The following is a 19,144-nucleotide window of genomic DNA, read 5'->3' on the forward strand; positions in this document are numbered from 1 at the left end:
TGCCTTTGCGTGATATTTGTCAGAACACCACCCGAGAAGCTCCTGTGAAACGCTAATCGCAATGATGCAAGGAGGGCCCGCGAGCGCGCAAAGACCACTCCGTGGTCCAGACGCCCGGACAACTTGGTGGAGCGTGTGCGGCGTGCGCTGCAGCTCAACGCCGGTATCCCACAGACACAGCACTGCAGAAACAGTGGGCCGAGGCTGATCGACAACGCCGACAAAATCCAGCAGTGCAAAACTGCGAAGGATGTGTAGTACATCATGCCCGCCGTGAGCATGCCGCAGTACGGGAATGCGAGGACGCCTCAAGTCGACAACATCGTCAGAGCCTTGTAGTTCTAGCTGTTCCTGCATGCGGTCGTCGAGTTCCTTTCGTCAACGTGTGTCTGCGCTCATGACGCCGCAGGTATTTACTTAGCGAGCTTACGTTTACTGTAATTCATGCTTCTACTAAGGCTGCGAGCATACTTCGTGTAGTGTTGCAACATGTTGGCATCGCATTCATTGTCTCGCCTTTTCAGCAAAATTGCGATTTTCTAAAGTCAATCAATCAATGAAATTCTCCAAAGACCGAATTCGAACGCAGGCCATCTTGCACAGAAGGTGAACCTTTACGCCATATATTGGTTTACCCCATAATGGTGTGCCTCATAATCTGGTAGTAGTTTTCGCGTGGTCAATTTTGGAAATTATTTAAAGTTAAATAATGCATCATCGTACCTCAAAATGTGGGGAGATCCCGAAGGTAGTAAAGAAAAAGAAATGAGCCGACATTCCTGCTACGCACCCCCCGCGAGGAGTGATGCAGAAAAGTGTTGTACGGGGTGACCCCACCTTTATCTCGCACCTAGCTTGCTCAATAAGTTTTTCTTTCATCGACTGCACCTGGGGGTTGCACCACCTTACAACTAGCAAAGGCTCAGTGGCATTGACCAGCCGGCTTCGTTAATGGTATGTGCAGCATAAGTATTGGCTGCAGTTTTTTTTCAGAAGCAATTCAATCGTGAGACTTTTTTGTGAATACGTCACCGATCAATAATACAGCTATGCAAAAACTACAGAGATAGTGGCCGAATATAACAAGCTGGTGTACCCTTTCTGACTTCTTAATGCATGAGGCCCTTCCCCGGTTGCAAGCCGCGCAGTATAGCTTGTCCGTTTCCGAGCGCCAATATCGATATCTGAAGCTTTCAGCTCTGTGTTTGGATTTACCGGACCCAGTGTATGTGGTTCACTGCTGCGAAGAGCGCGTATGCTAATAGTTTAGGCAAACGTAAATATTTTAGAATTAGCATGAGTGAGGTCAAAAAGAATAGTCTCACTGCCTTGCTTAAGCTGCCATTCGCTTTGTGTTGTTTTGTGTGGGCGGTTTTTCTGTTTTTATTTGCGATAGCAATTACATGGACATCCCAGGTACATTTCCACCGTCATCGTGATGTTCTGTACAAATGCAAAGATCGATGACGTTGTCGTCATGTGCCGTATGCTCAATGTGCCAGGGAAACTTGCGAGGGTGAGCCGAGGAGGGCGGCTCCATCTGGCGCGCATAAGGAAGGAAAGTGGGGAGGAAGCGTGCCGTGTTCCTTCGTGCGGAATATACCAGACTGATGGCATTGTTAGATACGGGACCGTTTTCTGAGCCTACTTCGAGTTCACCAGACCACATCGAATCGCACCTCAGCTAATTAAGGAGCGCAGAAGCACGGATACCACATTCCCGAGGCGCGGCACGTGCAAACAAGTTGGCGGCCCCCACCTCGTATGCCGCAGGTGAAGCTATCCACAGCTTGACTCTTCCCGAAAGTGAAGCGAGAGCCTGGCACTGTTGCAGGTAAAGTGGGTGCCGAAGCAAGACGGCTGTAATGCACCGTGAAAACCTGGCAGCATCACCCCCATCCATCTATTGTGACGGCGCATTGCAAGGCAGCAAGGCAAGACCGCAGGGAGAAGTAAGCCCTCGCCAATTGGCAGAAAATGGCGTCACCTGAGCGGGCTCTCCCAATGGCCAAACGTGACGTATCTTCGAGACACCGAAGGGCTTAAAAGACGCAGACCGGGAGCAGCAGGAGAGCATTCCTAGAGGATTCCTTGATTCATTTCCTTCGAACTTCTTGCGATGGGCCGCAGCGTCCCAGTTGCTGCCGGCCCGGAATGACTCTAAGACTGTTAATATACACTCACTGTAAATAATGTAAATAAACCTCCAAGTTTTTCATCCCGACGTCCTCCTGAACTCTTACAGTATGGAGGGGGCGCGTTCTATCCGTCGGCTGCGCGGGTTCTTTTTTGAAAGCCAACTGTTATGAGCACCCAAGTCTAGGAGCGCGAACAGCTCAAACCTTGGTGTGCGCTTTCTTCTCAAGGCTTATTTAGCGTTGAAGCGAGAGGTCGCATCAAGGTGAATTCACTCGCTGCTGTTGCCGCACTTCCTCAATTCAACGTTGTGACAGCAAGTTGCCGCGGTCATCGAGGGAGATGTGTTCCTGTTTCCTCGGGACGCGTAACACCATGCATGCTAATTTAGTTAGTCAGCGAATGTTTACAGCTTTATATGGCTGATAAAGCTTCTGTCCTTACTCTGTATAGTTGTGTACTAATTTGTTATCACAATCGATGATTCGCCTTTCGGGGGAAACTGCAACTTTCTTTTAATTCTGTCCGCATATCAGAAGAGACGATTTGCATTGAGGGGAAGTATGGGAAGATATAAAATTTAATATCTTTCCACGTACGGGCAGCGCTCCGATGTGTGTTAGTAGCTTGTAAGACTTCTGTATACCTCTCGTAAACATTTGTAACATGTTAGGCGTAATCTCTAAATTTATGTAACACATTGTTAGGTATCAGATGCTCTAATAAATGCATTTTACAAAATAGTAATACATTCCTGCGGTTGGGGATGCGTAAACTTCATGCTCGAATTTGTTTTAAGTTGCGAATTATAGTAATAGTTGTCAAAGTATGTAAGCCCAAATTAAACTTTAGCTTCATGCACTTGGTAGAATTTCTCTCTCAAATGGAGCACACAATATTCAAGTTTGTAGGAGCTATTGCCAAACCAAAAGATTTCTGCGCTTCCGAAGTTTTTTTCTTTGTAATATAGACGAGAGAATTGGCCTTAAGGTAAACCAGCGTTCTGAGGCGGATAGTTTTCAGAGTTCTTTACCTAACCTAACCTAACCTAACCGCTTAAACCTGTTAACCGCTTAAACGCTGTTAGGAATTAGCTTAGTTCTGGCACGTAAAACAAAACTACATAAAGAAATGGTATCACTTCACATTAAGTGCTGTCCGATTCCTTATATTTGACGAATGTTGCCGCCAATAATATGATGAAAGAATCTTTGTCTAAGCACATTTCCTGCGTTAACCAAATGTTGGCGTACATGCGGGAAGTTACGCGAGCCTAAGCGAATAAGTTGAAATGTATGGTCAGTCATGTACAAATAGCCGACGCGCTTGACCCGTGAAAGAGTTTTCAACAGTCGACAACTGGGTTCGGCAGTATTGTTCAGCTGTTAGTATTACTTATTTTTCTGGTCAAAAGCACAACAAATGAACAACGACCCTCTAAAAGCGATGATTCAGGCAGTGCCCTATATATCACCGTCACGACCACGTGACAACTAGCCTATAAGAAAAACCACGGACACAAACAGGAACAACGCAATGCAAGCACTGGTATGTACTGAATTAATCTGGGTAGTCTTTCTTGCTACACTTAAGAAAATGTCGCTTTATCCTAATTAAAGTTCTAGGCTCAGTTTTGAGAGTATTCGTAGCATAATTGGCCCTTGTGCAATTAACTATATTCCGAAAGCAAAATGGTATTGCCTTCAGTTCAGATTAATGTGAAGGAATTAGCATGCACCATCATGCTGTTATAGCTGGTTTCCAGAAATGCAGCAAAGCCTGGCAACACTTCAGCTAAGGTGTAAGTGAATGAAGAAAATAGCAAACAGATATTTGAATGCACAATGCACAGGACTATGTGGTCCTCGAAGAATTTACATTGTACTATACATACGTTATCTAAGTCTCATATGAAGTTGCTTTTAATGACATGAGTGAACACAGTCTTTTTTTTTTCAGGTTAGCAACTGTGCCCAATCCGCTGCAGTAACATATCCAGAATTGCCAGAAATATGCATTCAATAAAAACTACTGTCACAAATTCAATTATTAAACTGCACCGTGTCCATATGAACAATACATGAAAATTCGTGCCGAAGTTGGTGCTATTCATTTTGTTTGTTTGGAGAATACTCCCATCGACATAGATGCTAAGTCGACCACCATGGCGCTTCGAGTACACATTTCTGAGTTCCCTGTTATAGTGGTCACCTGTCTATGTCCATGCATTCGGGTACTCCTGTAGTGAATAAATAATGCTCTAACGCACCAGCCACATAGACTTGCGCAGTGACCATTGTGAATTAGCTCCAACGATGCACTGTAAACGATATCTGTCTTACATCTTTGAAGATAAGCAATCTCACAGTGACATCCTGATTTTCTTATCCCTCCCCCGGCAGTGTGCTCAAAGATACCTTCACTTGTTGAGTCGAATGATTTATGAAACATCCGTACGAACAATTATTTGCAACCAATAACGCTGCGTGGTCACAGCATTCATGTGCAATGGGTCTAGAACATTGGCTGCTACACCGTGACGATTACTGCTTTCATTCGATCGTATTCCATACTTACCCGAGATTCATGACCATGCAGCCAAAGCGATAAAGTACAGGCGCGCGCAGGCGGAGCATCGCTTGGATGACTGACGATACGAAATAGGAGAAAGAAATGAAAAGAAAGATTGTTATGCGAAAGCGATGGGATTTCCTTTTCCATACTTTTTTGTGTGGCATTGCTAGCGTTATTAAAGGAAAGCTTGCTATAGCACCAGATACAGCCGAGCAAACGGCGGTGCATGTGGCTAAAATCCTTGTTATGCAGCGCATGAAGTCTAAAATTGTGGCGCTGGTTCAATGATTGTGCTGTCTATCGAACGGGGATGGACGCGCCAAACCAGTGCCAGTGGCAGAAACACCGAATGTACCAGTGCAAGAATTGCGCTTTTTACCTCACTCTCAAAGTTTAGCTTTCACAATTCTAGAAAAGGCATGTCGGCTTTGGGCTATAGTAGCTGTCATCGAACACATTTCATCTGCCAAGCAGTTACCGCATCTTAACGGGTGTCAGGTTGTGCAATTGGAGAGCATGAAATTCGCTCGCGTATGGTCGGAAAGTAATACGTTGACATGCCGCGCCAGTGTATGTACAGGTACAGTCGGGCATACGTCCAAAGGCATGTAAAACGGTGGGCACAATGCGTGTACAAAAGCGCTGAACTAGGCGAAAAATCAGCTGTGCGCTAAAGAGAGTGAGGGAGGGAACACTCGCAATAACTCTAAAACACCTGCGCTCAATGGGCTTAATGGCATGTAGCACAGAAACTAGCGAGCACACGAAGGCCGTGCGACGCTGACATTCATGACGAAGACCATCGTTGGAAGAATGCCTGTGGAGTGAGCTTATCTATGATATGCATTACAGTTTTCTTTGACCTTACGCGGATCGAAATTTTATTATAATATAAACTTTGTGATTGCGTTCTGTTTCTACGCGCATAACGTTGTCACTCTAGTTGCACGAAAGTTTTTTTTTTTCATTAGGGAGAAAAGCAGGACAAAAAAAGACATGGCGACGCTGCCAACTCTTTAAGGTTTCAGATATCGCACATTAGTGAATATAAAAATAAGCAGACATCAAAATCAAAACCATATTCCTTTTAACTTCTCAAATAGCAACTGACAGCCACTATCGATGCCGGACATATTATTATCGAAATCTTATGGTCAAGACTGCGAGTCGGCCTAGTTGGAACAAATTCATCTTGAAACTTATTGTGCGCAACAAACAGGGACGAAGAATAGAAGAAACACAAGGACGAGCGCTTTCTAACAACTGGTTTTATTTTTGAAGCACCACCTGCTTATATACCCACAGATCTGCGCGATCTAGTCAAACAGAGCACACCTATAGCGCATATAATACACACAGATCGGCGCGATCAAGTCAAGAGAGCACATTTACAGTGCATATACCACTTGTGATAAAAAACAAAGACGTGGACCAAAGCCACCTGGTCAACATAAGAACAGCAAGGTGCATGAAACATCCGCTTGTGATAATATGCGTTAAAGATGTGATGATAGAAGTGAATTTTCTTTATCCAACAATGAAACCGATGGATGGCTGATGCATTTTTCTTTTTGTTTTTCAATCCAGTGTGCTTCTACAATTTCTCTCGCGGTTTGATTCCTGTTCCTATACAAAATGTTGGTGCTAATCAGACAAGGGGAGCAATCATGTTCTTGGCAATGCATTGCCAAATGCGTGCTAGGGCGACATGCTCGTATTATTTAAACTACTTCCAAGACTGACCACTCAGCTTGAGTGCACTACTGCGGACGCATGCATCTGATCATGCTTGGCAACTTGCACATGCTGTCCTGCCAGCGTCTCAAGAGAGCCAAAAGCGTCGATACGGCCTCGGCCAGCGCGATATGCACTTTTCGCCGAGCTATTCATGCGGCTTTGCTCGCGTTGCCGTCAAGTTGTCCCTTGTGAGTCACTCCTCTCATATTCCAGCAGGCTCCACTACGCCCTCTGCGGCGACAACCAGTTACACCGCCCACACCGCCCTATACAACTCTCCACATGCCGCATGTTTACAACGGCCCCAGGAAAGCGCTTTAGCCTCCGGAGCAAGTGTTGCGTAAAACCGATTATTCGGAGACCGACTGAGCCAGAAGCCGGCTTCAAGCGAGTCTAGGTGGCGAATCTGGGCTTCTGGTGCAATTTGATTTTCATCTTCGTCTCAGACGATCGAGCTTGTACGTTTGGTTACATTGGTCAAAGTCACTTTTGCCTGTGTTTTTTGCACACGTAAGAAGTCTATCCAGCATTAGCATTGGTTGAAATTTGCTTTTACGAAAAAAAAAAAATTATGGCGTGTCAGTTTTAAAGAATGTTACTTTTTTCGTTGCATCCTCAAAGGACACTTAGGTGCGCGCCAGAAGGTGATTCCGCCAATTAAAGCGGTATTTGGTAAAGCTTCCTTCCACCACCGCCGTATAGTGCTGTCCTCCACTCACTACTAGAGTTACTGTGTTTGTGCCCTTAATGCTCCTATTTGAGCTTTATAGTAACTCAACGCATCACGGTCGGCGGAACTTGCACTTCTGTTTTTCCTCCGCCGCTCACACCGCTATTCGCCGAGTGCCATCGCGTGGCCAAAATGAGCCTTAAATGTTCGACCGCGACGCGGAGAAGCCTACTTCACGGATGTCACAACAACTTTTCATTTTCTTGAATCTCATCAACACTGCAACCCCACACTTTTGTAACACCAATAAGATGATATGAATGAGATGGCGTGCCGACATGTTAGATCAATTGCATGCACGCATGGCATATAACATGGTAGGTGAAAACATTCAAATGAAGAAATTGTCCAGATATGCGCGAATAGCGTAGCATAAGTAATCTGCCAGACAGGCACGACAATCAGCACGTACCTAGTGGCCCAAAACTGGGCACATGTGCCCCAGGTTGATCTCCCTAACTTGAGGGGGCAATGATCAGAGCTTGATCTTGTGAAACCATGGTCTGTGTGGGGTTTACTTCATGTTGCTTGGTGTTTACTGCATGGCAAGAGAGAAATGACATGACATGAATACTATTTAAAAAATAGAGCAGCGTCTACCTGCTTCTGCTAGCCTGCCAACTTTGCCTCCTGCACGCTCCAGGGGTCTCTTTGCGCATAGCTTTGGAGCACAATGGCGAACCTTTGCGCAAATCTTCTGCCTTCGGGTGCATATACAGGGACAATAAATTGAATATGTTGGCCGCACTCGCTTTATCGTGGATGTTATCACGCATTCCCTATAGACGACGTATGCGCGCCACATGCGCATCGATACGGATATCTCCAGCTACACGCAGTGCGTGCAGTGTACCTGCAGTCTGAGAGACGCGCAAATAGTTTGGTGCTCGACATCAGGATGAAAAGGACTGAACCTAGACTGCATCTAAGGCTCAATCTTTCGGTTTGCGCACCATCCGCTAGTTCCAGATTTTCAGTGCGGAGCATTTGTGTCCAGTTCAACCCCGTTTTCGCCGCTCATCTGGTATCTGGTTTTTTAAAAAAGATACCGCTAAATAAAAAGAGTCTGCGTGTGGATCGTAACCTTACATTGTAACCGAAGACACTTAACAGGTTCGGCCCCTAAAACAAGGTTCGTAGAAGTGCACAATTATCCATAATATTTATTGTATTCTGTTCTGTAGAACTTGCCATATTCTTTTCAACTCTTCACTAATCTGTCCCCCACTTCTTTCAACAATGCTCTCGCATATTGTGGGTACACGGGATAGATAAATGAACGCGTCTCTTTACAAGTTGCTTTGTACTAAAGACCAAGCAAACTTTCTTCATATATGAGGTTGCGCTTGCAATAATGTGAAAGTCAGATCGTGTGCGGTACCGCTGTCTACGGGTTGATGCTCCAATAACACTCCGGAGATGCACAGTGACTCCGCGTTAGGCGCCTGCAGATTTCTAGGCATGCACAATCAATGTGTTACAGAGTATGTACCACAGTGGTCAATGCGTAAGTGTCGTCAAATATGCACCCCCATACAAATATACGCAGGTACAATTATGTATATTATAATAAACACACAGTAACATGTGACACAGAAGGCGCCATAGCAGGAACGCATCGCTGCAGAACACTCACAGAGTTCATAACAACCATTCTGTACAAAATCTGCCATGCCTTGCATTCCGCTGATGTCAGCCGGAGTTCAGTATGCCTAAGTGTTTTGTGAATACGGGCCCTTAATATTTTGCGATTTGCCAGAAAACCAAAATTGTGATAGCACCTGTCGTTTCATAACAAAACGCTGAGTTTGCGATAAGAAGCATTAAATGCTTGAATGAAATCAAGGATCGGACGACATCTCGTCACGTCGGGAAGCGCATTAATATTAGAAATGCAGTTAATACAACGACGAGCAAGATGGTGTTGTCGAACGGTAGTCTAGCCGAAACGTCAAACCCCTTGGTCAACACCGTTTTGGTCAGCGTTCTATTAAGTGTCTTTATAATATGCATGATACATTTCTTGAAGCAACATCAGAAATTGTATGTGAATATTACGTTCACCTTTATTGCCGTACGTATTTCTACCATAGTATGCCAATTCTTTTAACATATGTGCAGTGCAAAGTGCGCATATGACACATCACCGGCTACATTGCAGTGAGCTTCAATATCATTTATAGCCTGCCTCTGGAAGGAATACAAGGCGGCATGACGACCATAGCCGACGTGCAGCGTTTGGGAGAAGCAAAACTGGATGATGCGATCAGAGGCTATATCGGCGGTGGTGCTGGCGAAGAACAAACCTTGGGAGAGAATATCACCGCATTCAGAAGGTGAGTTTTCTAGCGCTTTATGTCTTGCGTAAGACTCACTCTAAGAATTCGCTCGGGTGCAGGCATCAATGTGCAGTTTGTAATGCGATTGCAACACTGCGCAGAATGCTCGTCTCACTACTTAGAAAGGAAAAAAAAACATCTAGCGGGAAGCTGACCAGTGTGTACGCTTGCTAAATTTCACTATACAAGGCATAAAAATACGGGCACTGTGATATAAACTGACAACACGAAGCTCCAGGTTCCAGTGTCCACAATAGCGTGAACATAAAAAAAAACAGACAGACAAAGAACTTTATTTACAAGGTCCTGAGTAGATTTGCCCTAAAGCAGTGCTGCGGGCCACTCCCACGTGGGGACTGGTGTAGGTAGAGCCTAACCGCCTCATCGTGGTCTCCCTGGACAGCCCAAGTTTGGCGGCAAAGTTCTGAGCTCTGGGTCGCAGTGCTCCATTCTTCTTCCGTGATGCGATTGGGTCCCTGTAATGATAAAAAAGGCATCTTGTTAATAGTAGTCTATCACAGCTACCACCATTAGAAACTGATTGTCTAGCATGAATCACGGCAGCTGCGCCAAGCATCAGCCGCTTGAAGAGGGGTGCCTTCCGCCGCTGTCCGACAAAAGCACGAGGGGCATGGGGCAAGCTTCAAGTGGATTCGGCCTTCAGCGGGGACTGACAGTGTCACGAGAGGATTGTGCTCTATTTCTGCCGAATTAGGCGTCTTACGCATGGAGTAATCGTGTAGGAGAGCATTTTTCTTTAGCTAGTATAGTTGGAATCTTCTGTACGCAGTACCCCTAGTGGCCCTACAACAGCAATACTTTACCCCCTTTGCGGCTTAACTCCCACCCAAACAATAATTGTCATTTACATTCCGTGCCTTTCGTTTCTTTTACGGCGCATGCCCGGAGCTTCGAGATCACGTGGAAGATACGCGTTATCAGCGTGACATGGAATTCTTCACCAGAAAGTAGGGAGTGAAGAGTTTGAAAGTAGGCAAGCGCAAGCGAGGCAGACGACGAATAATGTCAGGAGACTAGGTATGCCCCAAAGGATGCAACGTTATAAGCGTATGAATCATCTATATTTTGGAACATATTATAAAAATTTCTTCGTTTTTGCGTTGGGTGGTGCTGCTTCCTGAAGTAGACTTAACATATAAAGACATTTGCGACTACGGTGTCCCCATCTATGTTTGTATTTATATTGCTTTCAAGAGAACTGCAATAGTCGCTGTTCGCATTTGCGGATTTCTTAAGTTGTCTTATAAGAGTGATCACAGCTACTTTCTCTTTACATGAACATTTCTCGTGGTTTCTATGTGCCTCTCTGGTTTAGAAAGTGCTTGAGCTGCTTGTTTTGAATTAAACACTTTCAAGGGTTCATCACAAGCCTTTAGAACCTTTATGTTTGCCATGCATTGCTCTACGCTAATGCGCAGGCATCACAATTTTCGTTCTGGAGATGGTCGAACATAGAAATTCTCGAATATGAATTGAATAAAAATACTATAATGTACAGAAGTGAAAAGCAGACACATTTACGTATCTGCAGGTAGAAGACCTATTTATTTATAGCCATATATATAGGTAGCACGCTTGTATTCACTAGCGTAAAAATTACGGCTAGCCATCCGGGAAGAATAATCAGTGTTAAACAGATCACTAATCATGATTAAAAAACTGGCTGACTGAGCCCGAATGGGCCTATCAATTTCTTTAGAGCGGATTTTAGAACAAAGTTTTCAAAAATGAATCGATGCTGTATGAAATGGAGCTTTACGAAACAGCTTAATAAATTGGTGCCAGGAAAACATCCTTAGTCTGGGGAAAAAAGGGCTTCTTTGTCCTAGACACATGCAAAAATGCCCGTTGCATAAAAAAAATTGTGGTAGCAGCTTAAAAGGTAATAGTGCTACATGAGTACACAAACAGAGACAGTAAATGACCGATTAAAAGCAAAACTCCGTCTTTGTTATGTAGACTTCCACCAAAAAAAAATTGCATTACGCATTTTGTACCTACACGAAGCAGTTTTCTTTCGAAAAGATCTGTCGTTCTAATACTGATAATTTTCGACACTTTGTCTGGTCGAAGTAGCAATATAATAAGACCTTACCAGTCGGTTATTGCGAAATATGTGGTTAGCTTCATTACTCAAAAATACTGAATAGTTCCGTTTCGAGTACCAATGCGAGTACTTAGTCTGTAATATTCGATTCGTATCCGAAATTTAAAAGAATGTATTTGGCAACATTTATTATTTTTCGCACGTAGGGACACGGATGCCCCGTGTCGTGACCTATTTATATTTTGCACGTTTGGAACAATATTTATGTCTGCCCCTTGAAATATGGTACAGAATGTTGGGCCTCCTACTGCCACTCTCTACAATTCTTTTGAGTTGCAGAAGATAAATTGAACCCACATCTGCCACTGTCCCATTAGTCACTCAAGCTGCAAGCGTAATATAGTTCTTTTTTTCACAATGGGTTTTGTGGTTTCATATCAGTTTTACCAGTTACCAATTTTAGACAGGAAGAAATGCAATAACGCCAGTGCAAAGCACATTCTGTGCGCTTTAAGGAACCGCAAGTTGTCAAAATTGGTCCGAAGTCCACCCCTGCGGCATGCCTCATCTTCATGTCGTGGATTTGCACCATAAAACCCAATAACTTAACGCTATTATCATCGATGCCCCTGAAAGAACATATTTGGCTTTAAGATGGTGTAATCATTATGCTGCAAAAGAAGCGTTACAAATCATGCAAGTTAGCTAAACAACCGTGTCCTCAACAGTAAGGTCTTTAAGTAGACCTAAGACGAAACACTAAGGAGTAGCCGACTGTACATTTCTAAAACAAGAGCACTTGCTTGTAGCCACTCGCACGACCTGATTTGTGGCTGCAGCTATATTTGCTCTAGTAAAATTGAGCTGCTTTCGTTTTCGCCCCCGAACATTGTTGATATTTTTCTCTCATGGGAAAATAGTCGCTCCCAGTTTCCGTCTCTATCAATACCAAACATTTTTCGAAGCTGAATTCACACACTGAAAGTCGTCGCCCTTATTACTGGCCTAGTAGACCAGTCTAGCCTCGTAGACAAGGACACATGTATTCGTTTTGGCCAGAAAGTTGAGTAAATACCGGTAGTAGAGAAGCAATTCTCGCGGGTTGGCATGCATCAGTAACCTGTGTCACAGAACTGATAAAAGCATACCGGTAAACGTAGATTTGCAAAATTGACCGACACCCGCATTTAGCTTCACCAAGCAATAATAAACAAATTATAGTTGTACATATTTGTCGGCTTATAGGCGCCTCTCAATCACGCAGTTCTGTTAGCAGAGCACCACTTCATAATATTTTATAGCTCTTTTATTTTAGTTTTATATTTTGTTGTATAATGAGCTTGGTGAAGCCCATAACTAGTCCACCAGGCAGGTGCCCATTGTTTTGAAACCCTCCGTTATTGCTACAGGCTTGATGCGTTTCTCCCGCGGCGTCGCAAACTATGATGATGATGACGATGATGATAAATTTTAGCGGTAACCCCTTTTAAAGGGGTGGTGACCAGCAATCATTTAGCCTGCTTGATTTGATCAGGATCTCTGTGTGACATTGTAATTTTTTTTCTTTTTGTCATTAAAACCTACCTGTGAGTGTAACAACTTCGTTTTTATTAGGCTCCTCTCTGCCAGTTTCTCGCCAATTCCCCAAGTGGTTGTCGATTATCTGGACGGCCGAGTAGTTCATACTTTCATTCACTTTGAATCCTAGGGCTTCTAAAAAGTGGACGTTGCCTAAGTGTCTTGCTTGGAGAATATTTCACCATTCGATTACGATGTGCTAAGTTGTTTCCCAGCGTTTTCTGCAGGAGACGTCGTTGCACTCTATCAGTTAGGCTCTACCAACTTCAAATCATTTCTCCGGTATGTTTTTGCCCTCCGACAACCAGCTGAGAACTCAAATAGAAATGAGTGCCTCTTTTTTGTCATCGTACAGAATTTGTCTGCGGCTATCTTGTTGCAGCTTTTGTAAGCCACCATAACGTTTATTTTTCCTTTTATCCTTTGCACTCAATTAACCATCTCTGTGTCTCTGGCTTTCTTTTTGACGGCGCCAGGGTGGCTTATAGGAACGTTAATTAACGAAACTAATAATGCCTTTAACAACATGTTATTAGAGGTTCATTGGAATGCCCAAACTTTGTTCGTAGCTAGAGCGACCGGGTGCCCCCAACTTCATGCAGCTGTCCCTAAGTCCGCGGCCACTTCGTGAACCTGTGGCACAGCATCTCGATATAAATGTGGACAGAATGCAAGGTATATGCATGCCTCTTCTGGCTAAACAGCTGGCTCGTTGGCACTGATCACAAGGCCAAAGCCTTACAGGACTCATGAAGCGAAAAACATGCGGCGTTCATCCGGCGTTAACATCCGATCGTACTCAAACTCACGTAACCAAGTGATGACGTCACGTTTCCGGCACTGCACCTGCTGCGGCTCGCACTGCGAAATCCGGCGGTGAACAGGCACGGCGTCGGACGGACGCCGTGGCCCACACCCAAACAATAGTCATTGCCCACTACGAAAATTGGATTAAGGTGGATCGAAGTGATTAAGGTGTATAAAGTAGAATAAGCTGAAAGAAGGTGGATTACGGTGGAATAAGGTAGAGTTTTAATGTAGCGCGATAAATATGAGAAATCATTATGCTTCGAATTCACGTCACGTAAGGATACTTCAGTGACTGTGAGTTTGTGTTTCGTAATGCACATGTATTAATATCGCTGTCGAGCGTATTACTTGTAGGCAACGGCCTACTAAAGCGCCTAGCAGATCGTGTAGAACTTTGTGCGATTTAATAGGGCCGCCGACACAGCCAACGCGAAACTGCATTACATGGTTAAAAAAACAAGGTACGCATCATGTTTGGCCGGTATTACGACAGATGGCACCGTGGTTCCGTTCCAGCAAATTGTACACTTTCAACTTGGCAAAGACGCAGACGACTTGTATTCCGATTTAGTCTGAACGAGGCAAGCAGTAGTGTATCAAAATGTTGCGCTGGAATGCATGCACCCCGAGAGGTTCTCTCTGTTATAAATGTGACCGCCAACAAACGAACACTTTAGCGGAAGGAATGATGTATACCACGCACTCATTTAAGCAGCATAATGTGTGGTCTTCGCTATGGAACCTTCACTTCGCAGAAAAATACAGACTATATAACGGTAACAAAACGTTGTTATATAGACCAGTATGTGGCGGCATATATCCGCGTATGCGATTTCCTCCCGCAAACATTACAGACGTAAAGCGAAAGCGTGTGGGCCGTAAGAAAGCATTCAAAGTTTCTGTCATACACCTACATAATAAGATATGAGATGCGTTCAAATATTATGGAACCTTTGGTCAGCAGAAATATATTTATTGATTGGCAGGTGCAAAACTCTAATTTCCTCAAATGTAGCCTCCTTGGTAGTGCACACACTTCTTCCAGCACTCCCGCCATTGTTGAAAACACTTCTGGAGCCTGTCTTTTCGAATGGTGATGAGCTGGGTATTCCGCATGATGTGATCTCTTAGCACAAATGGGTCCTTTTCAGCAGCACTTCAGCTTGGTAAATAGCCAAAAGCTGCACGGAGCCATGTCAGCGTAGCAGGGAGCCTGACGAACGAAAGGAATGTTGTGTTTTGTGAAGAAAGCCTGAATCAGGTGCCCAGAATGGGTGGGTGCATTATTATGATGCAGCTGCCAACTTTTTCCAGTCCACGGATCAGCTCGTTTTCGCCACACAGCATCACGAAGGTGCCAAAGGACCTCCTGATAGTATGTCTTTGTGATGGCTTGGCCTTGGGATGCGTACTCACGATACACCACCCCACGATAGTCGACAAAAGTGGGCAACATGACTTTCACATTGCTGTGGACCTGACGTTCATTTTTTTTAGCCTCGGGGATGTCGGATTTTCCCACTGTGACGACTTAATCTTGGTTCCTGGGTTGTTCCCATACACCTACGACTCATCTCTTGTGTGTGGTGTTTAAAAAGTTAGAATTACTGTTTGCATTGCCCAGCATTTCCTGAGCGATTTCCAGACGGAGCTGCTTCAGCTCCGTCTCATAAGTTCTCGGTCTTTGGCTCACAAGTTCTCGGCGATGGCCCTCCTTGACCAAAGTGCCCACTTGGTCAATGGAATAATAATTTTGGCGTGTTGACATTCCGCCTGGACGCAGTTAACTGCCCACTGAAGTGCGGCCATCTTTGAAGCGGTTGTAGCCCTCCTTTATTTGTGACGTGCTCATGGCGTTGTCTCCTTAAGCCTATCAAACTAGCGAATGGCTAAAACTTCGGCATCACGAAGCTTTTGGCAAAATTTGATGAAATACCGCTGTTCATGTTGTGCCGAAATTTTGCAACTTTCTGAAATCCGACAAGCACTCACTACACGCCCTCACTCATAGGCCGACTGCCAGCAACTGACACTTTCTGCGGGCGGGAATAAGTTCACGCATACGCATTATGTCCCCGCTATATCTCCATCGAAGAAAGTCTCCCGCACGTGATTGGTTTACGTGGTAAAGACGAAGGTTCGGTGCTTCTTGAACACACCATGGATTTATTTACATCGTGCTTCCGTAAAAGGGATAATTTCAGCAAGGCCAGTTTCCCAGTATGAGTGGCAGCGCATTAAACTCGGCACACCACAACGCGGGGTAGCGAACAATTGTGGCATTGCCATTGCTTCTACGGCCAGAGTGTGTATAATGCATGCCGCCGGGTAAACATGAATGCTACAATAACATGAGACGAACTCATATTCATTGAACAATTTCGTTAGGTGCAGTCTATACAGCCAACGTAGTCCCTGTGAAGCCATCAGCTGCTTTATAAACATCGCTCCTTTTCACCTCAAACACACCTCAACGCCATCATCATGGCACTGCGACAAACGTGTAAACATATCACTGCATATTTTGTACTCACAGGTCACAGCAAACGGGCACATTTACTATGTAACGACACTGTAACCTGGACGCAGCGTCTGGCTCTTGTCCTTTACGATTAAATTCAGCGAATGTGCTGCATCAAAAAACTCCTCCGCGCTTGAAAAGTTTTTGTGGGGGAAAAGACGGCAAACGAAATCTACGCAGAGTCTTTGGTCACCAAAAGAAAGACTTCCATTTGGGGCGAATGTTCAAAACGGACACCGAGAAAAAGAACAGATTGCGGTAATTAACAGCGATGTTGACTGAGCCAGCTGTTGCCCAGCGTCACTTGCCTCGGCAAGAGCCCTACCATTTTACTAGCCGAAAACGTGGCATACGTAACATAACATACATACAGCATAACATCTTAATGAACAACTTTTCTATATTTAAGCAAATAACGCGCCTTATGTCAGGACCCTGCTGCTGAAAATATTCACCAAAATTTTGTTAAAATGTGCTTTTTGACGGCAAGGTTCCACATGGCGTTATCGGCGATTTGTTCTAAGTTTGACGCCCGAGTTTCGCAATGTTCTGCATTAAAAGGCGACATTTTCAGAAGATATTTCCCGACCAGTATATTTCATAAACTGAAACTAGGCGCAATGTAGCGGCGGTTTAGGAAGTGCTTAATAACGCTTTAGTAAGATTTGTATTATTTTTAATAAATTTTCGTGCAAGGTGCCCCGGGTTGTCGAGTTACACGTCCATTTTCCTGTAGTTGTTTTGCAGCCTCGTTATCCTATTCATGCAAACTGTGTTCAGGTTTTCGAGGTACAAGTATTTGTACACTTTAGTCATCTATTTACTTTCGTTGATGCACGTGAGTCTTTCTTCTAAACTAATTTTGCTTGGCCTTTCTCTAACTACAAAAGAAGACTAAGCCATGTGCGCCGCACTCCTTCATTTGTCGATATTAGTGTAGGCTCCCAATGCCCTAACGCGTCAAGAACTTCGGTAAACTTCCAACCGCGACAAAACTCTGATTTTAAACTAAGCATAGCACTTACAAATGTTATATACACACCATAACTCATTTCCAGACCTCTAGCACCAGTTGATATTTGTAGCAGCGCCATAGTGTTGTATCTTTCGTTAGGGCAGAATTTCATGTCCCCTTCATTCTCAAATTATATTGGCGAATGTTCGAATAATTCTTTGCTTTGTTTCTATGTAGCCAGCTATTTATATTTCTGGAATTTGGGTATCGCCTAATGTCGAAATGACACCCCGTTGCCTAGTTGTCTCTTCCATAAAGTCATATTTGCCGACTTTTTTCTAAAATTAAGGCTTTGATACGTCGATTCATTGTCGCACGCAATCGCAAATCTCAGCAAGTCCCTTGCATTGTCTGCGAGTAGAACTATGCCGCCAACACGCATCAGGCAAAGACCTTCTGTTTTACCAATTGCCCATCATGGTTGTGCTCTGAAGTAAAACCTAATTCTGTCTCCCAGTGGTCCTTATATGCCCTTAGCAAAAAACTTGAACAATGCAGGTACAGGAAATTGTTAGAAACTGGCACTTGAACTAACCAGCCGTGTTCAAGGTCCAATGCACCAGGCTTATGTGCCACTTTGACACTAGCGGCATAGAAGGCTTTTCAATGTGCTAAATTGCTTGTTTTACTATTTTGCACACCTCTATAATTACATGCTTCTCTCACAAGCCTGATGCATCCCTTTCGTCTTCGTGATGCAAAGACAATACAGCTGCATGCGACGATGCCTTGTGCGTGCCATGCACTACTGCCTGCTCCCTGTGCAACCAACGCACGCTTCACGTCAATTAGCAACCAACATTACGCTATCGCCGTGATTTGCTTTCGCCCAGATTCCGCTTCCGGCCTCGCGTCCTTGTCGACGTTTCTATGCCCAGCACCAGCACGGTTGTTCTTAGAGAAACGATTGCGTTTCCTATCGGACTGGCACCAACGGCAGCCCAAAGGATCGCACACGTTGAAGGAGAAATCGCTGCAGCGCAAGGTAATATTGACGAGTGTTACTCCTCGCACCATTTCACGAGCATGAATTTCACCTTCGGCCTCGTCTTCAGAAGCCAACCGCTTTCGCAATTATAACTGTAATGTACAATGTCCTAGCATTCACGTAAGAAATTCACTTTTTGCTACAGCACTAATTCACCATTCTTAGTAGCATGAGGAATTCGAGCTATATTTACTTCCACCAGCGTGCGTTATGTTTGTATGTGTTTATAATAGTGATTACTAGAGCTCCAAATCATGTTCTTCTCCATTGCGTTGCACGTCGGTGGCGGGTCTAGCGAACCACCGTACATTCACATTTAAATATGACGGTCTCGCAGCAATAGCAATTTTTTGCGCATTTGTACTACCACACCACAAAACTATGAAAACGCATGAGTGTTCTCGCTCAGAGCAGCAAAAAAAAATTTGGGAATATCGCTTTATTTGTTACCCTGAGCTGTTATGGAAAAAAAAATGGCTGTGGCTTAGGTAAGGTTAAGCCCAGGATGCGAAGCATACTAGCCTTTATTTTAGTTGTTGAACCACTGTTTAGCCTGGTGAACTGCTGTTGCTTGGCTATATTTGGTTCGGCTAGACGAAGAAACAACTCATGCATTACTTCTTCGCCTTCAAGAGTGGAACGCGACAG

General features: G+C 44.4%; 1 protein-coding gene across 4 annotated transcripts in view; it reads left to right on the forward strand.

The window, feature by feature from the left end:
• The window catches only part of LOC135921181 (2-Hydroxyacid oxidase 1-like), a 94,527-nt gene that overhangs the window by 53,010 nt on the left and 22,373 nt on the right, over positions 1-19,144 (forward strand). For 3 of the 4 annotated variants that reach the window (XM_070523627.1, XM_070523626.1, XM_065455499.2), the window contains 2 exons: positions 9,361-9,513; positions 18,342-18,493. In XM_070523627.1, the coding sequence (XP_070379728.1) occupies positions 9,389-9,513; positions 18,342-18,493 (277 nt within the window). In that variant the 5' untranslated portion in view covers positions 9,361-9,388. Of the gene's footprint in view, positions 1-5,409; positions 5,535-9,360; positions 9,514-18,341; positions 18,494-19,144 lie in introns of those variants that run through there. The other variant, XM_065455493.1, reaches the window with a different exon arrangement.

This window comes from Dermacentor albipictus, chromosome 8, assembly GCF_038994185.2.
Source record: "Dermacentor albipictus isolate Rhodes 1998 colony chromosome 8, USDA_Dalb.pri_finalv2, whole genome shotgun sequence".
NCBI classification, from domain to species: Eukaryota; Metazoa; Arthropoda; class Arachnida; order Ixodida; family Ixodidae; genus Dermacentor; species Dermacentor albipictus.